The 20,489-nt window shown below is 49.8% G+C and overlaps 1 protein-coding gene across 1 annotated transcript in view; it reads left to right on the forward strand.

Moving 5' to 3' along the window:
* The first annotated feature begins 8,240 nt into the window (after nucleotides 1-8,240).
* The window catches only part of LOC142312160 (uncharacterized), an 85,651-nt gene continuing 73,402 nt past the window's right edge, over nucleotides 8,241-20,489 (forward strand). Inside the window, exons 1-6 of the mRNA XM_075351062.1 lie at nucleotides 8,241-8,965; nucleotides 9,359-9,508; nucleotides 9,638-9,817; nucleotides 9,900-10,023; nucleotides 10,105-10,202; nucleotides 10,399-10,477. Coding sequence (XP_075207177.1) covers nucleotides 8,906-8,965; nucleotides 9,359-9,508; nucleotides 9,638-9,817; nucleotides 9,900-10,023; nucleotides 10,105-10,202; nucleotides 10,399-10,477 — 691 coding nt within the window. The 5' untranslated portion in view covers nucleotides 8,241-8,905. The remainder of the gene's footprint in view (nucleotides 8,966-9,358; nucleotides 9,509-9,637; nucleotides 9,818-9,899; nucleotides 10,024-10,104; nucleotides 10,203-10,398; nucleotides 10,478-20,489) is intronic.

Consider the following 20,489-nt stretch of genomic DNA (forward strand, 5'->3'; position numbering starts at 1 on the left):
AGGCATACTCACATTGTGCAAGGTGGCAATACCGACAGGTCACAAAGAGACCAAGAGAGGACCTAACGGATGTTCCACATACACAAATTAAAAAGTATGTAGCTTCATCAGAGGTCATGACACTCACAGACCAGGGTTTTTATAATGGAGGATGAGGATCACATGACCGGAGTCCGGGCACGTGACCGCTACAACAGGAAATGATGAAACAACTATTTTGGAAGTCATGAGTCACATGGAGAACCATGTGACCGTGATTCTGGTCACATGACTGCTACAATAGGAAATGATGAAACAACTGTTTTGGAAGTCATGAGTCAAATGGAGAACCATGTGACCAGGATGCCGGTCACATCACCGCTCAATCGCAGTATCCATGAGCCCACGTGATGCCGGCAACACTCGACAGTCAATGCCCCCCACGGACACGCGAGAGCAGCTGGCCAGAACTCTCGCGCATGCGCGGTAAGGCGATAAAGACGTCAGGAACTGCAGGCAGTGGGCTACTTGGCAACCGCGCATGCGCACCGCGGTCGTACAAGCGGCACGCAAAAATAGACAAGTATCAAAACATATATAGTGATAAGATGATATGCAGATTATATGACGACTTGTGGCAATAGCAAGAGGGACGCATTCCTTCCTCTCCATAACACATGAAAATCCACAAAGGAGCTGCAAGATGTATGTTCCAAATCCCATTGAAAATAGAAAGACTTGTTACTGATCCATGATGTGAGATCTGAGAAAATAATAAAGCCAGAGTAAAATAAAAATTAAAAAGCAGCAACTAGGTCCTAAATTAGTCATGTCAGGCGTCTGAGATACCTCCTCATCACCAATCTGTAAGTGAAAGGAAATAAACATAAATACAAAAAAAATAAATAAATCCTTTATTTCAAATAAAAGACAAAAAAAATCCACCCTCTTTCACCACTTTAACCCTCCATATACCCCTCCAGGGTATCTGACGTAATCTACACGAGGTCCCATGACGCTTTTAGCACTGCTACATCTGATGCTCACAGCGAGTGCCATAGAACAAGACTGCCCACTGTGAGCTCCACGCAGCAAGTGAAGTGAGCCACGTGATAAGCGATGACGTCACTCAGGTAACTTCCGGTCACAGCTGGAGTCCTCCACCTGTGACCGTAAATCAGGCCGCCTGATTAGCGTTGATGTCACTCCGGTTAGCCCTCCGCCTGCGTCTCACTTCAGTCGCGGACTCCAGGACATATGGACTCCCGCTGTGACCACAAATCACCCGAGTGATATCACCCCTTATCGCTCGGCTCACTTCACTTGCTGCATGGAGTTCCCAGCGGGCAGTCAAGTTCTATGACGCTCGCTATAACAGGACCGGGATGTAGCAGAGCTGAATCGCTGTGGGACCTCATGTGGATTATGTTGGACCTGTAGGGGTGTTTGGGGGGTTAATAAAGTGGTGACAGAGGGTGCTTTTTTGTCTTTTATTTCAAATAAAGGATTTTTTTGCGTGTTTGTGTTTATTTACATTCACTTACAGATTAGTGGTGGGGGTTGTCTCATAGACGCCTGCCATGACTAAGCTAGGGCTTAGTAGCAGTTGTGGGCTGTTATTAACTTCTTATTACGCTAATTGTAATTGCCACTCCACAAGGGAAACGGGAAGAGCCGGACCCAGCGCCAGAATTGGCGCATCTTATAAATGCGCCACTTCTGGGGTGGCTGTAAGCTGCTATTGTTAGGCTGGAAAGCACCATATAACAATGGCACTTCCCACCCTAATAATAGGAGCCTCCAGTTGTCTGCTGTACCTTGGCTGGTTTTAGACAAATGGGGGGGACCCCACGTCATTTAGAAAAAATAAATAAATTAATAAATAAATAATTTAAAAATAAAAAGCATGGGATCCCCTCTACTTTTCATAACCAGCCAAGGTACAGCACACAGCTGAGGGTTGCAGCCTGCAGCTCTTGCGGTTCCTATACTGGATATGAAAAATGGGGGGACCTCCCGTCATTTTTTTACCCCCAAAAAATAAAAAGAAAACCCAGCTGGCCAAGCTAGCTAGCCCTCTATCAAGCTATTCTGTTATTTCTTTCTATCTATTCTTTCTTATCATCCCTTCTATATGTTCTTTCTATCTGGGTTTTTTTCTATCTATCCATCTATTCTAACTATCATCAATTATCCTATTCTATCATATTTTGTTTCTCCTTTAAAAAACAAATTTACAAAAATGCAGCAAAAATGCATCATCGTTACAGGCGGGGTTTTTTTTACATTTCCAGGCTCCCTGTGACAAGGTGCAGTTTTGGTTGCAGGTTGTGTGCAGAAAAAAATCTGCAGTGTGTGCATATAGCCTAACATAGTGAAGGGTGTGGTGCTCGATGGAAGGTATATTTCTCCCATCAAGTGCCTCTTCCACGCAGGGCCGGCGTCAGCACGCGGCATACCTGGGCAAATGCCGGGGCCCTGGAGAGCCGGGGGGGCCCACTCGGCCTCGTCAGTTCTGGTGCCCCTTGGCAGGGGCCCCCTCGCCTTAGTTCTGCTGCCCCCGGGCCGAGTTCCACAGTCCTCCGCAGGAATCTGCAGCGCCGTCCCTTTAAGGCGCGCAGACTTCCTGGTTTGAACTTCATCTGTGGGCGGAGCTACCGACCGGCCTGCTCAGTCCCACAGATGAAGGAGTTGCAGTGCCAGCCAGCGACCCCCAGCACAGCTCTTCTCTCCGGCGCTGTGTGGGCCCCCTCTCCGGCGCTGTGTGGGCCCCCTCTCCACCGCTGTGTGGGCCCCCTCTCCGGCGCTGTGTGGGCCCCCTCTCCGGCGCTGTGTGGGCCCCCTCTCCGGCGCTGTGTGGGCCCCCTCTCCACCGTGACCTGAGAGGTATGTGCCCTCCCCGCCCCCGATTTATGGGCCCTGGGGAGCTGTATGGGCTTCTCCCCCCTTAGGTGTATGCCCTGCCCCCCGGTGCTGTATGTGCTGGCCCCTGGAGCTGTGTGTGTGGGCCCCACAGAGCTACGTGTGTGTCTGTATGTATGTAGCAGAGCTATGTGTGTATGTATGTAGCAGAGCTATGTGTGTATGTATGTAGCAGAGCTATGTCTGTATGTATGTAGCAGAGCTATATGTGTATGTATGTAGCAGATTCATGTATGTATGTAGCAGAGCTATGTGTGTATGTATGTAGCAGATTCATGTATGTATGTAGCAGAGCTATGTGTGTATGTATGTAGCAGATTCATGTATGTATGTAGCAGAGCTATGTATGTAGCAGAGCTATGTGTGTATGTATGTAGCAGAGCTATGTGTGTATGTATGTAGCAGAGCTATGTGTGTATGTATGTAGCAGATTCATGTATGTATGTAGCAGAGCTATGTGTATGTATGTAGCAGAGCTATGTATGTAGCAGAGCTATGTGTGTATGTATGCAGCAGAGCTATGTGTGTATGTATGTAGCAGAGCTATGTGTGTATGTATGTAGCAGAGCTATGTGTGTATGTATGTAGCAGATTCATGTATGTATGTAGCAGAGCTATGTATGTAGCAGAGCTATGTATGTAGCAGAGCTATGTGTGTATGTATGTAGCTGAGCTTTGTGTGTATGTATGTAGCAGATTCATGTATGTATGTAGCAGAGCTATATGTATGTATGTAGCAGAGCTATGTATGTAGCAGAGCTATGTATGTAGCAGAGCTATGTGTGTATGTATGTAGCAGAGCTATGTGTGTATGTATGTAGCAGAGCTATGTGTGTATGTATGTAGCAGAGCTATGTGTGTATGTATGTAGCAGAGCTATGTGTGTATGTATGTAGCAGAGCTATGTGTGTATGTATGTAGCAGAGCTATGTGTGTATGTATGTAGCAGAGCTATGTGTGTATGTATGTAGCAGAGCTATGTGTGTATGTATCCAGCAGAGCTGTGTATGTATGTAGCAGAGCTATGTGTGTATGTATCCAGCAGAGCTGTGTGTATGTAGCAGAGCTATGTGTGTATGTATCCAGCAGAGCTGTGTATGTATGTAGCAGAGCTATGTGTGTATGTATGTAGCAGAGCTATGTGTGTATGTATCCAGCACAGCTGTGTGTGTCTGTATGTATGTATATAGCAGAGTTGTGTTGTGTGTGTCTGTATGCATGTATGATGTGTATCTATGTATGTCAGTGTATATGACTGTATAGATATGTCAGTTCTATATGTATTTTTGTGAGTTTGTCTTTAAATATGTATATGTATGTGTACGTATGTGTGTGTCTGCGTGTGGATGGGGCCCACCGGGACTCTTCCGCCCAGGGCCCACAAAAACCTGGAGCCGGCCCTGCTTCCACGTATGAGAAGCCGGAAAGGAGCTCAAACTTGGCCTGGACCTTCTCAGCTAGTCTGGCTTTTTGGGGCAAAGCCGGAGTTGCACAGCTGCAGCATTAGGGCAGTATAAATAGGCAGCCAGAATTTCTCACTGGGGTGTGGGTTTGGGCTGGAAAAATTAAGTAGGTTTTGTGTGAATAACCTACCTGAACGGACTGTCACACCTGGGACCTATGATGCTGTTTGACAAGCTGAACTTTTGCTTCATATATCTTTCCGAATATAAGACTGTTTTTGTTTTTCTATTTGTTACCAGTGTGAATAAAACACTGTGTTTTGGAATGATACCTCTTTACTGCATGCCTGCCATTGCCTACCAGAGCTGATTCCCTACATTTGGTTGCCTGAAGCAGGCAAACACAGTAAGGCCAGAGCAATTTTTTCATGCGCTTCTGGCTCAGTGCAATGCATGTCATGGGTAAAGGGATTATCGCAAAACCTTTCCGAGGATATTTGAGGAGATGGAGGCTGTAGTGAAAGCGCTCATTGAGGTTGCCCAGCAGCAACAGATATTTAACCAGCAACAGTAGTAGACCAACCAGCTGCTGGTACAGCACATGGCAGCGTTACAGACAGAAGGAACTCCTCAGTTGGTGTATGATGCCCGGAAATCGGTCCATTTGGCAATTCCCAAAATGGAACCATCAGACTATATCGAGACCTACCTGGCCGTGTTTGAGAGAGTGGCTGAGAGGGAGAGTTTACCCTGGGATCAATGGAAGTAAGTCAACTTATTACACACATTTTGGGTATCGTCAGTCCCTGTGAGCTAAAAGAGTCTATACGTCTGGCACCCTGCTGGATCCCAGTGATTAACATTTGTGTTGTGTTGAGGTAGAGGGCACCCCAGCTGTGGCCCTACTGGACTTGGGGAGCCTCGTGACCCTGGTGCGGCTTAACCTGGTACCACCTACCGAGTTCACCTGCCGGAAATTTGGTGTATTGTGCATTCACGGGGACTTAAGGACTATCTCACCGCACTAGTGAAGATAAACGCACCCACCGGGAAACTATACCATGAGTTGGGAGAAATTACGAAACTGCACTATGAATTGATGGTTGGCAGGAACTTCACTTAATCGTTGCCCTATGGCCAAAAGTTATGCCACCTGACGAACATGAGTCAGTGCTGGTAAGGGCCACGGAATATTCTACCAAAGGGCAAAGTGCTGCAAGATCCTTGTGGCCCCAAGAAGAAGGTGCCAGCTTTAACTTCTACTCCGGTGAAAAAGAGGGATACATCTCCCATGTAAATGATGGCAGGGAAATGGACTTGCTGCCGAACCTGACTTGTCAGACAATTTTGGTATGGCACAACTATGAGACCCTACTTAGTCCAGGGCCAGGGAAAATGTGGTAATTGTTGATGTGGAATCTCAACAACCCAGGGGAGATACTGTGCCGCCCCCGTGCCAGCATCCGGGCTGTTCGGATCCGGAGTGTGGCTCGAGGGATTCTACCGGACCCGGGGGTCGCTCGGACACTTCAAATAAAAGGGGACATATTTGTACGGGATTTGCCGTAAACAGTCTGTGAAGTGGTGAAGTGTGGCACAACCGCTGCTGTTGTGGGGGGCACTCAGGGGCGATGGGATGGCAGCTGGATGTTAACCCCTCTGTGGGTAGGGATGGATGCCCTGGGGCCCAGTGTCTCTGTGCTGAGGGTGGTGATTGCAGGGGCCGGCGCACCCGGTCAGACCGGGGAATGTTAGTTTACTCACGATTGAATGAATCACACAAGTCCAATGGTAAACCAAGGTGCTGGTGGCCGGCCGCCGCGGCCGGGTGTATTCTGGTCCCACACCCAGGCTGATGGTCTGTGTCACTTTCCTCTGCACTGTGTTTTTGGTGTGATGGTCTTCCCGGTGTGAAACACGGGAGTCCGCTCCCGGTACTTTGGTTGGGAGCCGTGCCCACTGACGCTGACCCTTGGGATCTACCGGGCCCTGGCGGATGCCCTATCCTCCTCAGTGGGTGGTTGTCTGCTTTTGGGACTTTGGTTGTGACAGGACCTATAATCCTGCCCTCAATTAATTAATTAGCTAGGCCGTTGGTTCCGGTCCTGGCTTCAGGGTCCGAATACCCCCTCTGTGCACGGTTTCCGGGTCGGTTCCCCGGTGTCGGTACCAACGGGCTCCTACCCTGTCCCAATCCACCTCGGATCTCTGGCAACCGTCTTCCCGTCTCCTGACAGACATGGACCATCGTCTGCCACCTAGCCAGTACGCCGGGGCTCCAACCCCGACACCTTTCCTTTCTGACTCCGCACCTCTACTAGTCTCACTCCTCTCCACTTGAACTACAACTTTCAACTCCAACTTCTACTTCAACTCCTGTTTTTCCTGCCCCGGGTTCTCCAGACCCCTGGGTGGGCGTTCTCCATCCGCCTGGTCCCACCCACTGGTGTGCCTGTCCTTCCCTGGGGGGGAGACTAGGGTTTTGTCGGCTGGTGTAACCCTGTGTGGGAAGGTGTTGTGCGGGGGCCTATTCTGTGTGACTACCTGGCGGCGCCAGGGCGTCACAATACCATATTTCTGCGCTTGGAAGTGACTCACAACCTTGTGTATCAAGTTAACAAAATATAAGGTAAAATGGTACAACAATTGGTGGTGCCCCAGGCTTATCGCAGGCTAGTAATAGACCTGGCTCATCAACATGTCCTTGGCAGACACTTGAGCCATAAGAAAACCGTGGGCCAAATTCTGCAGGGTTTTTACTGGCCAGGGGTCTCCAAGAAGTAAAACGGTATTGTGACTCCTGTCCAGTGTCTCAGGTGACCAGTCACCAGGCACATTTTCAAAGCACTTTGGTACCTCTGCCAATTATAGAGGTACCATTCGAAAGAGTGGACATGGATCTGGTGGGTCTGGTAAATAAGTCCGCAAGGGGTCACCAGCATATCCTAGTAGTTCTCAATTATGACACTCGGTATCCAAAGACTGTTCCTTTGTGTCATACGTTGGCTTAATTATAGCTAAAGAACTCATAGGCATTTTCTCTCGGGTGGAGGATTCCTAAAGGGATCTTAAGAGACCAGGGTACCCCCTTTATATCCAAATCATGAAGGAACTCTGCAAGTTGAGTTGTTAAATGTTAAACATTTGTGCACGTTGGTATATCATCCCCAAACAGACAGCCTAATAAAATGGTTCAACAAAACCTTAAACATAAACATGCTAAAAAGGGTTGTACCAAGGATGGGAAGGACTGGGATGTATTGCTGCCATATTTATTGTTTGCAGTGTGAGAGGTGCCTCATACATCTCGCCCCTTAAGGTATTCTATGGCAGACATCCCCAGGGGTTGTAAATCGTAGCCAAAGAGGCATGGAAGCACCAGACCAACCCCCATAACAGTGTAATAGAACACGTTGCAAAAATGCAGTGAAGAATGGATACAGTTCTGCCACTTGTACGGGAGCAGACGGAGGTGGCACAGCTGGCTCAGCTTCTGGTCTATAATCGGGCGGAGATGGATAAGAAGCTTTAACACTGGGGACCGGGTGCTGGTACTTGTGCCCACCATAGACCACAAATTCCTCGCGAGGTGGCAGTGACCCTACGAGATAATAGAGAAGATGGAGCCAGTAAACTACAGGGTACACTAATGGGGCAAAAAACCCCCCAAAAAACAGAACAGGGTTATCATGTCAATTTGCTAAAACCCTGGAAGGATAGGGGCAGCTTTGGTGGGGATAATCCACTGCCTGCATTTCCTGTGGGGAAGATTCCGTTACCTCCAGTGGTTTTGGGAGGAACCTCTGCTGTAGTAAAAATTGCGGAAACCTTCTCCCCTAAAAAGGTTTGCGGTCAGGGAGTTCATTAGTCAAAATACAAGCCCTCACAGAGGCGGTGAGATCAATGCAACAGCTAGGGGTCATTAAGGAATCCCAAAGTGAGTGGGCTAGCCAAATAGTCCTAATACCTATGCAAGATAGAATGTTACGGTTCTGTAATGACGTCCGGAAACTTAAAGAGATCCTGTCACTAGGTTTTTCCACATACACTGCTGCCACATCTAGCCACATCTAGGAAGCACTTATAGACAGAATTATACAATACTGGATACAAGACCCGATGCCGATCTGTACACCATAAAAAAAGAACTTTTATTATATTTACCTGCAGGTTGGTCCGGTCCTATTGGCGTTGCTGATCTTGATCTGGTGCCTCCTCTCTTTTGGCGATCACCATCCTCTTTCCCTGCTTTGTGTGGATGTTGTGTCCTACGTCATCCACACTGTAATCCATTGCACTCCTGCGCACGTGCATTTGTCTCTGACATGCTGAGGGCAGAGCAAAGTGCTGTAATGTACAGGCATGGGGAAAGGTCAGAGAACTGTTTGTTACCATTGTGAATAAAACACTGAGTTTTGGACTGAGAAAATGTGTGTGCCTCTATCCTGCGTCCCTGCCATTGCCTACCAGAGCGGATTCCCTACAAGCTATACGGGAATAGAAAATGAAGATGTCGTTTTCATCATGAAGTAGTTATTTCTCAAATCACGTGTAATGAATATCTCCTGCAGAATTGCTGATGCAGATTCCAGTGTCCGTAAATGACAAGAATTAGCGTTATGGAAGAGTCTATGGGTAACTTATTCAGCTGCAGAATACAAGTAAGAAACTGCTTGTGTGTGTGGTCTAAAAATATACATAGGTTTTATTAGTAGATACAAAGAAACAAAACAAAACACTGGAAATAGTAAAAAAATATTAATAATCCCCCACTACTCCTGTGCCACCACTGATGAATTACCCACCAGTCTCTGTATTTTCTGTCCAGATATTATCTCTATGGCCAATCAGTAGCTGAAACAGTAAATAAAATAGCCATTGAGTGGCACCAGCTGACTTTGTCACCAATTCAGCTAATGTTTCAGTGTATACGATTTAAGAATATGACAACTACACATTATATCTCTTCATATGTTTCTCATTATTATCTCCACCAATTGTATTATTACATTGGATTCTTAATGATGTTACATCATTATCTTCTTTCCATTCAGGTTTCTACAATATTGGATTCTCTCTGTGGAGATCTTCTATATAAGAGAGTTCTCCTGATTTATCCATCAAGGATGGATGTGAACAGGGACAAGATGGCGGAGAGAATATTACACCTCACCCTAGAGATCCTCTTCCGGCTTACTGGAGAGGTGAGAGATTCTGATGACGTCACATTACATCATTCTTATCTATGGGAATAACAGATGGACAGAACTGAAGAGGTGAGGACTCTGGAAATGTCTGTAGTGAGATTTATTAATGTGTCTCTCCATAACCAGGATTACACAGTAGTGAAGAAGACCTCTAGTGAGCGCTGTCAGGACCCTGTGTCTGAGGGATGGGGAAGACCCCTGAGCCCAATCACGGGGCCTCCACCTCATCCCCTGACACATGAGGACATCAATGACCAGAAGATCCTAGAACTCACCTACAAGATGATTGAGCTGCTGACTGGAGAGGTGACACTGCTGGGAATGCTGGGACATTATACAGTAATGCTATGAAGGGATCAGGGGATGACGGTATCATTGTATGTGTCAGGTTCCTATAAGGTGGCAGGATGTCACCATCTATTTCTCCACGGAGGAGTGGGAGTATTTAGAAGGACACAAAGATCTGTACAAGGACGTCATGATGGAGGTTGCCCAGCCCCTCTCATCACCAGGTAATAGACAGGACTAAATACACACGTCCTATAATTATGTGTATGTAAAGAATTAATTCAGTCCCTGTATGTTTCCTCCAGTTCTATCCAGTGAGAGGACAACACCAGAGAGATGTCCCCGTCCTCTTCTTCCACAGGACTGTAAACAAGAAAATCCGAATGTTCCTCAGGATCATCAGGTAGATGGAAAGAAGGTGTCATGAAATCTCCCCTATGATGTGTAGACGGCTGTGAAGGTCTTGTGTTCAGTCTTGTTTTAGCACCAGTATAATATCTGTTATACTTGTGTAATGAGAACAGTGGAGATGGCAGGATTAGAACTGATCATAGATGTGACTTCTCCATCTGTCGTTGACTTTACAATATTTCTTTCAGGCTGAAGATCTGACCCATATGACCTATGTGAGCGGTGATGAGTGGTGTAAAGAGGAGATTCCTACAGATAACTGCCCAGGTGAGTAGTGACCACTAAATGCAGACAAGTTGCAGATTCTTTTTAATCACCGGCTGTGTCTGATTTATCTGCGGTGTAGTCTGGGCACTAGTGATGAGCGAGTATGCTTGTTACTACTCAGTACTCGCACGAGTATCACTGTACTCGGGCTACTCGGCGGGGACCGAGTAATCTCGCGATACTCGTGCTGTACTCGTGGTCTTCATCCCTGCATGTTGGCGCTCATTTGAGAGCCAGCCCTCATGCAGGGATTGGCTTGCAGACCACTGCAATGCCACAGCCCTGTTAGTTGTGGAATTGCAGTGATTGGCCGGCCTGCACAGCGTGACCGAGCCTTTATACCGGCGGGTGCGCTGTGCTCTGCTCACAGCCATCCAGACAGTCAGTGCAGGGAGAGTGTTGCTGCTTCAGGGAAAGGTTTGCGGCCCTTTATAGTTATTTCCGTAGCAGGGCTGCAAACAGTGTGACCAGAAGTCCTTCTCAGGACTATTATAGTTGTATACAGGCAGGCAGGGTATAGCCAGGTCGGAGTACAGTAGCAGAGTCCTTCTCAGGACTATTGTTGCTGTATACAGGCAGGGTATAGCCAGGTCGGAATACAGGCTAGTGACCAGAAGAGTCCTTGTCAGGACAATTGTAGCAGTATACAGGCAGGCAGGCAGGGTATATAGCCATTCCTAGTGGTGACCATATACCAGCCTTTATCATATCTGGGGCTGGTGTACACAGTCTAAAACAGTCCTGATAGTGTCAGACTTCTCAGTAATTGTCGCTCCTAAAAACCTGTTAGGTTCTTAGTGCGTCCGTGCTTGCATTTAAAAACCGCACGTGTGTGCCTGTCGGTGGCAGCGTACAGGTGCACGTTTTGCACAAACTATTATATAACGCAAAAGTCTAGTGTATAATACACGTCAGTCAGCAGTGTCTGATAGTGTCAGACTTCTCAGTAATTGTCGCTCCTAAAAACCTGTTAGGATCTTAGTGCGTCCGTGCTTGCATTTAAAAACCGCACGTGTGTGCCTGTCGGTGGCAGCGTACAGGTGCACTTGTGTGCGTTTTGCACAAACTTGGATATAACGCACAAGTCTAGTGAATACATGTCAGCACAGCATTGCAAAATGCGCAAGGGCGTTGGCAACGAACAAGGAAGTGGACGTGATGGTGGTGCAGGCAGAGGCCGAGGTCGTGGGCAAGCTCTAATTTCGCCACAACAAAGGGCCACATCTACTCGCTCGCACGTCCTGTCCCAAATTCTTGGGGACCGCAGCAGTACACCGCTCTTGAACCAAGACCAGTGTCAACAGGTTGTTAGTTGGATAGCGGATAATGCTTCCAGTCAGATTGGCACCACCACAAACACTCTGTCTTCCACACGGTCAAGTGTCAGTAGCCGAGATACTGCACCGCACATTTCAGAACCTGATCCTCCTTCCTACCACCAGGCAGAGTACACGTCCTCGGACATTACTGATCCCACACTTGGACACTCGGAAGAGCTGTTCACGTTTCCATTCGCACATTCTGGCCTCTCGCCAGCTCATGTTGAAGTGGGTCATGAGGAGATCGTATGTACAGATGCCCAAATATTTGAGCAGCCACGTTCTCACGAAGTTGGCAACGTGTCTCAACAAGGGGTGGACGATGATGAGACACAATTGTCAGGAAGTCAGGAGGAGGAGCAGGGTGCGGAAGAGGAAGACGACGTGGTGAATGGTCCAGTAACTGACCCAACCTAGCAGGAGGATATGCAGAGCGAGGACAGCAGTGCACAGGGGGAGGGAGGCGTAGCATCCCAACAGGCAGTAAGAAGCAGGGTGGTGGCTCCAGGCAGAAGTCAGGCAACCGTTCCCCGGAACAACAACACGACACAAGGTGCCTGTACAAATGTTAGGTCTTCCCGAGTCTGGCAGTTTTTTAAGTTGGCTCCAGATGATTCTAAAAAGGCCATTTGCAACACCTGCCGTGCCAGCATCAGCAGGGGTACCAAAACTAGCAGCCTGACCACCACCAGCATGATCAGGCACATGTCAGCCAAGCACCCGACTTTGTGGGAAGTACAACAGAGTCGAGGAGCAGTGCTTGCTGATGTCACTGCTACGTCTTCGCTTGTTGTGCATGCGAGCCAATCCCCTGTCCATGCTGCCTGCGAACAAGCCTCCTCCGGTCCTGCACCTGCAGTTGCCTACGCAGAAATAACACCATCATCAAGCACGTCCTTGTCCCAGCGCAGCGTTCAGTTATCCATTCAGCAAACCTTTGAACGCAGGCGCAAATACACTGCCAACGCCCCACATGCCACAGTTCTAAATGCTAACATTTCGCGACTGCTTGCGCTGGAAATGTTGCCTTTTAAGATGGTGGAGACAGAAGCATTCCGCGACCTGATGGCGGCAGCTGTCCCACGTTACTCGGTCCCCAGCCGCCACTATTTCTCCCGGTGTGCCGTCCCCGCATTGCATAACCACATGTCACAAAACATCACACGTGCCCTGAACAACGCTGTTTCACCCAAAGTCCACCTAACCACAGACACGTGGACAAGTGCTTGTGGGCAAGGCCGCTACATCTCGTTGACGGCACACTGGGTTAATATTGTGGAAGCTGGGGCCCAGTCTGAGCGAGGGACGGAACACGTCCTTTCCACACCAAGGTTTGCAGGCCCTACCTCAGTCAGGGTTACACCCACACTCTACAGCTCCGGAATGTCATGCTCTTCAGCCTCCTCCTCCTGCGCATCCTCATCCACTTTACCCTCCACACCAGTCCCAAGCTGGAAGCACTGCAGCACTGCCTCGGCGAAGCGGCAACAGGCTGTGCTGAAGCTAATCTGCATAGGTGACAAACCCCACAATGCAGAAGAGGTGTGGACAGCTCTGAAACAGCAGGCAGATCACTGGCTCACACCTCTGAACCTAAAGCCAGGAAAGGTCGTGTGTGACAATGGCCGGAACCTGGTGGCGGCTTTGAGGCGAGGCGAGCTGACACATGTTCCATGCGTGGCCCATGTGCTCAACCTCGTGGTTCAGCGGTTTCTAAAGTCATACCCAGAGCTGTCTGATCTGCTGGTAAAAGTTCGCCGCCTGTCTGCACATTTTCGAAAGTCACCTACTGCTTCAGCCGGCCTTGCCGGCTTTCAGCGCCGTTTGCATCTTCCGGCTCACAGACTGGTGTGTGATGTCCCCACGCGTTGGAATTCAACTCTTCACATGTTGGTCAGGATATGTGAGCAGAAGAGGGCAGTTGTTGAGTACCTGCATCACCTAAGCCGTCGGGAAATGGGTCAAACTCCACACATAACACCTGAGGAGTGGAGATGGATGTCCGACCTATGTACCATCCTCCAAAACTTTGAGGACTCCACCAAGATGGTGAGTGGTGATGACGCCATTATTAGCGTCACCATACTGCTTCTCTGCCTTCTAAAACGGTCTCTGCTCAAAAACAAACATGATGCATTGCAGGCAGAGCGCGATGAGTTGGAGCAAGAAACAGTAGTGGGTGTGGGTGATAACACACAGCCCAGCCTCGTCTCATCACAACGTGCAGTGGAGGACTATGACGAGGAGGAGGATGAAGACATGGAGCAACTCTCCGGCCAAATTGAGGATATGACATGCACACCAGTCATATCCTCGGTTCAGCGTGGCTGGCCAGAGGACAGGGTAGATGAGGAGGAGGAGGAGGACAGCATGTTCAGTCATCGTGTTGGTCAGGATACTGAAGTACTGGCTGTTAAGAGTCTGGCGCACATGGCTGACTTTATGGTAAGCTGCCTGTCTCGTGACCCTCGCGTTAAGAACATCTTGGCCGACAATCATTACTGGTTGGTAACACTGTTAGACCCACGCTACAAGGAGAACTTTATGTCTCTTATTCCCGAGGCGGAGAGGTCAGCCAAAATGCAGCAGTTCCGGAAGGCCATAGTCACGGAAGTAGGCAAAGCATTCCCCTCACAAAACGCTAGCGGCATAGGTCAGGAATCAGTGGACAACCAAGGCGTACAGCCGAGTCCAATCCGCCAGAGGTAGGGGAACAGTCTTTAAGATGTGGGACAGTTTTCTCAGCCCCTCACGTACCACAGCCCCTGAGGTGCGGGGTAGTGCCACAAGAAATCCTAAGTTTGCCCAGATGCTCAAGGAGTACCTTGCAGATCGAACAACTGTACTCCGACATTCCTCTGTACCTTACAATTATTGGGTATCCAAGGTGGACATGTGGCATGAATTGGCTCTCTACGCCTTGGAAGTCCTGGCCTGCCCTGCCGCTAGCGTTTTGTCAGAGCGTATTTTTAGTGCCGCAGGTGGAATCTTTACAGATAAACGCACCCGCCTGTCAACTGAAAATGCTAACAGGCTGACTCTGATCAAGATGAACAAGGGTTGGATTGGGCCAGACTTCACCACACCACCAGCAAATGAGAGCGGAATTTAAAGTTTGTAACGGGAATTTGCCATGTACCTCCACTCACCCATGGGTACACACTTCTGGACTTTGGATAATCGCTGGACTGCTCCTCCTTCTCCTCATGCGCCACCATGATGACCGTTAAAATAGTTAGGCCTTTGTTTCAGGTATACCCCCAGTGGTAAATTTTTTCGCCCATTCTTTCAGAATGGACATTACAACGACAGGAGACCCGCTCCTTTGCAATGGGAACAATGTTTTGAGGCCCTCATGCACGTCTCTATCCAGGGACAATGTGGAGCCTCCCAATTTTTGGCTGCCCTGCCTAAGGGCTATACAACAATAGACCCATTTCCTTACAATGGGCACTTCAGGTTTACAGGCCCTCATGCACGTCTCTATCCAGGGACAACGTGGAGCCTCCCAATTTTTGGCTGCCCTGCCAAAGGGCTATACTACAATAGACCCACTTCCTTACAATGGGCACTTCAGGTTTACAGGCCCTCATGCACGTCTCTATCCAGGGACAACGTGGAGCCTCCCAATTTTTGGCTGCCCTGCCAAAGGGCTATACTACAATAGACCCACTTCCTTACAATGGGCACTTCAGGTTTACAGGCCCTCATGCACGTCTCTATCCAGGGACAACGTGGAGACTCCCAATTTTTGGCTGCCCTGCCAAAGGGCTATACTACAATAGACCCACTTCCTTACAATGGGCACTTCAGGTTTACAGGCCCTCATGCACGTCTCTATCCAGGGACAACGTTGAGCCTCCCAATTTTTGGCTGCCCTGCCAAAGGGCTATACTACAATAGACCCACTTCCTTACAATGGGCACTTCAGGTTTACAGGCCCTCATGCACGTCTCTATCCAGGGACAATGTGGAGCCTCCCAATTTTTGGCTGCCCTGCCAAAGGGCTATACTACAATAGACCCACTTCCTCAAAATGGGCACATTAGACTCAAGAGGCCTTCATGTACGTCTCTTCTCAGGGACATCGGAGTGCCACACAATGTTTTCACGTAAAATCTTTCATGTAATTTCCAAAAGTAACATACACCAGCTCTATCTCACTATTGGGTATGTGCCCTTAACATTTCCACCATGAAAATTCATTTTGGTGTCATTTTGGAAGGTTTTCTGGTGAGTCCGTAAAAATGGCGTAAAACGCGGACAAAATTGTTCACAGCTGTGACTTTTGAGTGATAAATGCTTCAAGGGATCTTCCCCATGCTGTTGCCATGTCATTTGAGCACTCTTCTGAGACTTTTGTGACATTTGTAGGGTTTCTACATGCTGCCGGGGGTGATTTCATAAAAATACTCGGATCTCCCATAGGATAACATTGGGCTCGGTGCTCGGGCCGAGTACACGAGTATCTTGGGATGCTCGGCCCGAGCCTCGAGCACCCGAGCTTTTTAGTACTCGCTCATCACTACTGGGCACATCTCAATCAAGCAGTCACCATTTCTTTTTCGCTCCTAATTGGGAGACCCAGACAGTGGGTGTATAGCTACTGCCTCTGGAGGCCGCACAAAGAACTACACTTAAAAGTGTAAGGCCCCTCCCCTTCTGGCTATACACCCTCCCGTAGGAGTACGGATTCCCCAGTTTTAGCTTTGTGCGCAGGAGGTCAGACACGCACGCATAGCTCCATTGTTTTTAGTCAGCAGCAGCTGCTGACTATGTCGGATGGAAGAAAAGAGGGCCCATACAGGGCTCCCAGCATGCTCCCTTCTCACCCCACTGTATGTCGGAGGTGTTTGTAAGGTTGAGGTACCCATTGCGGGTACGGCGGCAGGAGCCCACATGCTGATTCCTTCCCCATCCCTTTTTACAGGGCTCTGGGTGAAGTGGGATTTACTGGTCTCCAGGCACTGAGACCGTGCTCCATCTACAGCCCCTGGAGAAGATGCTGGATGGAGCGGAGTACATCAGGGACATGGCCCTGCTTCCTCAAGGTACTCTGTGTCCCCGTGCATTTGGCGCTCACACCGCAGCATGCTGGGTGTTGTAGTGCGCCGGGGACATCAGCGCTGCGGCGCTTGTGCCATGGCCTCATTCAGCTTCGCTGAAGCAGGCACACTTCTGGGAATCGGTCGCGCCGGCCGCTGGGACTGCGGCGCGGCTGGCACTTGTGGTGCGCCGGGGACTTCAGCGCGGGCCGCGCTTTTACGGCGGCCGCGCTGATAACTCGAGTCCCCGGCTTTTGCGGCCTGCTTCCGTTCGTTCCCGCCCCCAGACCTGCCAGTCAGGAGAGGGGCGGGACGCTGGTCAGTGCATCAGCGCCGAGGGCTGGAGTCGTTTTTACATACTCCAGCCCTCACAATCGGCACAGAGGGGACACTGTTTCCCGCACTTTTGTTTAGGAACTCCCACGGACCGCCCCTCTCCACAGACGCCGGCAGCCATTCCTGCTGACACGCTGAGCTGCAGAGGGGAGCCGGGGAGACCCAGACAAGGAATTCTGCGCCTCTTACCCGCTATTCAGCGGGCGGTAAGCAGCCCTCAGGGCTCACCCCCTCTTGTGCCAGTAGTATTCTTAGTATTTTGTTTCTACAAATACTTTGTATTGCATAGCGCTGGTCGCCCTTTGGCTATAGACTCTCTCACATTGCAGAGAGCCAGCAGCATGTCGTCCGTAAAACGCAAGGGTGCCAAGGCACAGACATTATATGCTTCCTGCACCGCATGTGGGACTTTTCTACCGGCAGGCTCCACGGACCCCCATTGTGTGCAGTGCTCGGCCCCTGCGGCGCTTGCACAGTCGGGACCTCTGCTGGACGTGACCCAGGGTGTACCACCTGTGAATGCTGTCCAGGTGACAGGAACTGAGTTTGCAGCTTTTGCTGACAGAATGTCTCTCACTATGTCACAAATTCTTGACACATTGCGAGCTAGGCCTGTACTTCAGGCCACGGACACTGTGCAATCATTGCCCCCTGGTCCCCCTCAGCTGAGTTACCTCCAAGCTCCGGGACGGGCACATACACCTCAGGGTGAAGACTCTGACTCGGACGATGGCCCCGGGCAGCCTAAGCGGGCTCGCTATGACGGGCCTTCACATTCATCTCAATGGTCAGGATCCCAGCGAGATGAATCTATGGGTGATGAGGCGGACGTAACTGATCAGGATTCTGATCCTGGGACCGCTCTCAATCTAGATACACCAGATGGTGACGCCATAGTTAATGATCTTATATTTAACATCAATAAGATGTTAAATATTTCCCCACCAGCTCCTCTTGTAGAGGAGTCAGCTTCGCAGCACGAGAGAATCCATTTCAGATACCCTAAGCGTACATTAAGCACTTTTCTGGACCACGCTGACTTTAGAGACGCAATCCAGAAACCCCACGCTTATCCTGAAAGGCGTTTTTCTAAACGGCTTAAAGATACACGCTATCCTTTTCCCCCTGAGGTGGTCAAGGGTTGGACCCAGTGTCCAAAAGTGGATCCTCCAATTTCCAGGCTTGCAGCTAGATCCTTGGTTGCAGTTGAAGATGGAGCGGCACTTAAAGATGCCACTGACAGGCAGATGGAGCTCTGGCTGAAATCCATCTATGAAGCGATTGGAGCGTCATTAGCGCCATCTTTTGCGGCCGTATGGGCACTCCAAGCTATCTCAGCCGGGCTTGCGCAAGTCGACTCAGTCACACGTGCATTTGCCCCGCAGGTAGCACCATTGACCTCGCAAATGGCGGCATTCGCGTCGTACGCGATTAATGCTGTTCTTGACGCTACAAGCCGCACGGCAGTGGCGTCAGCCAACTCCGTTGTTTTGCGTAGGGCCCTGTGGTTGAGACATTGGAAAGCAGATTCTCATTCCAAGAAGTGCTTAACCAATTTGCCTTTTTCTCGTGACCGATTGTTTGGAGAGCGTTTGGATGAAATCATCAAACACTCCAAGGGTAAGGACTCATCCTTACCGCAACACAGACAAAACAAACCCCAACAGAGGAAGGGTCAGTCTGGTTATCGGTCCTTTCGAGGACCGGGCAGGTCCCAATTCGCCTCGTCAAAAAAGACTCAAAAAGACCAGAGACGCTCAGATTCTTGGAGGTCTCAGTCACGCCCAAAAAGGACAGCCGGAGGAACCGTTGCCAAGACGGCGTCCTCCTGACTTGCAGTCTCCGATTCCCACACCCGCGGTCGGTGGGAGGCTTTCCCACTTTGGCGACATTTGGCTGTCACGCGTCAAAGACCGTTGGGTGAGGGATATTCTGTCTCACGGGTACAGGATAGAGTTCAGTTCTCGTCCGCCAACTCGTTTCTTCAGAACTTCTCCACCACCAGACCGAGCCGATGCTCTGTTGCAGGCGGTGGCCGCTCTAAAGGCGGAAGGAGTGGTGACCTCCGTCCCTCTTCAGGAACAAGGTCACGGTTTTTACTCCAATCTGTTTGTGGTCCCAAAAAAGGACGGATCGTATCGACCCGTCCTGGATCTAAAGTTGCTCAACAGACACGTAAAAGTCAGGAGGTTCCGGATGGAATCCCTACGCTCCGTCATAGCCTCAATGTCTCAAGGAGATTTTCTAGCATCAATAGATATCAAAGATGCGTATCTCCACGTGCCGATTGCACCAGAGCATCAGCGTTTCCTACGCTTCGTCATACACGACGAACACCTGCAGTTCGTAGCGTTACCTTTCGGTCTGGCAACAGCCCCCCGGGTCTTCACCAAAGTCATGGCAGCAGTAGTAGCTGTTCTGCACTCGCAGGGTCACTCGGTCATCCCGTATCTAGACGACCTGCTTATAAAGGCACCCTCTCAAGAGGCATGCCAGCACAGTCTGAAGGTGGCACTAGACACTCTCCAGAGTTTCGGGTGGATTATCAACTTTCCAAAGTCTCATCTAACCCCGACCCAATCTCTGACTTATCTTGGCATGGAGTTTCATACTCTCTCAGCGATAGTGAAGCTTCCACTGGACAAGCAGTGCTCGCTACGGACTGGAGTGCAATCTCTCCTTCAGAGCCAGTCGCACTCACTGAGGCGCCTCATGCATTTCCTAGGAAAGATGGTAGCAGCAATGGAGGCAGTCCCGTTCGCGCAGTTTCATCTGCGCCCTCTACAATGGGACATTCTACGCCAATGGGATGGGAAATCGACGTCCCTCGACAGGACTGTCTCCCTCTCTCAGATTGCCAAGGACTCTCTGCGTTGGTGGCTTCTCCCCACCTCATTGTCACAGGGAAAGTCGTTCCTTCCCCCGTCCTGGGCAGTGGTCACGACGGATGCGAGCCTATCAGGGTGGGGAGCGGTGTTTCTCCACCACAGGGCTCAGGGGACGTGGACTCAGGAAGAGTCCACCCTGCAGATCAATGTTCTGGAAATCAGAGCAATCTATCTTGCCCTGCGGGCCTTCCAACAATGGCTGGAAGGCAAGCAGATTCGGATTCAGTCGGACAATTCCACGGCGGTGGCGTACATCAACCACCAAGGGGGAACACGCAGTCGCCAAGCTTTTCAAGAAGTCCAGCGGATTTTGACGTGGGTGGAAAGCAGAGCGTCCACCATATCCGCAGTTCACATCCCAGGCGTGGAAAACTGGGAAGCAGACTTTCTCAGTCGCCAGGGCATGGACGCAGGAGAATGGTCC

Source organism: Anomaloglossus baeobatrachus, chromosome 5 (assembly GCF_048569485.1).
Source record: "Anomaloglossus baeobatrachus isolate aAnoBae1 chromosome 5, aAnoBae1.hap1, whole genome shotgun sequence".
In the NCBI taxonomy this organism is placed as follows: domain Eukaryota; kingdom Metazoa; phylum Chordata; class Amphibia; order Anura; family Aromobatidae; genus Anomaloglossus; species Anomaloglossus baeobatrachus.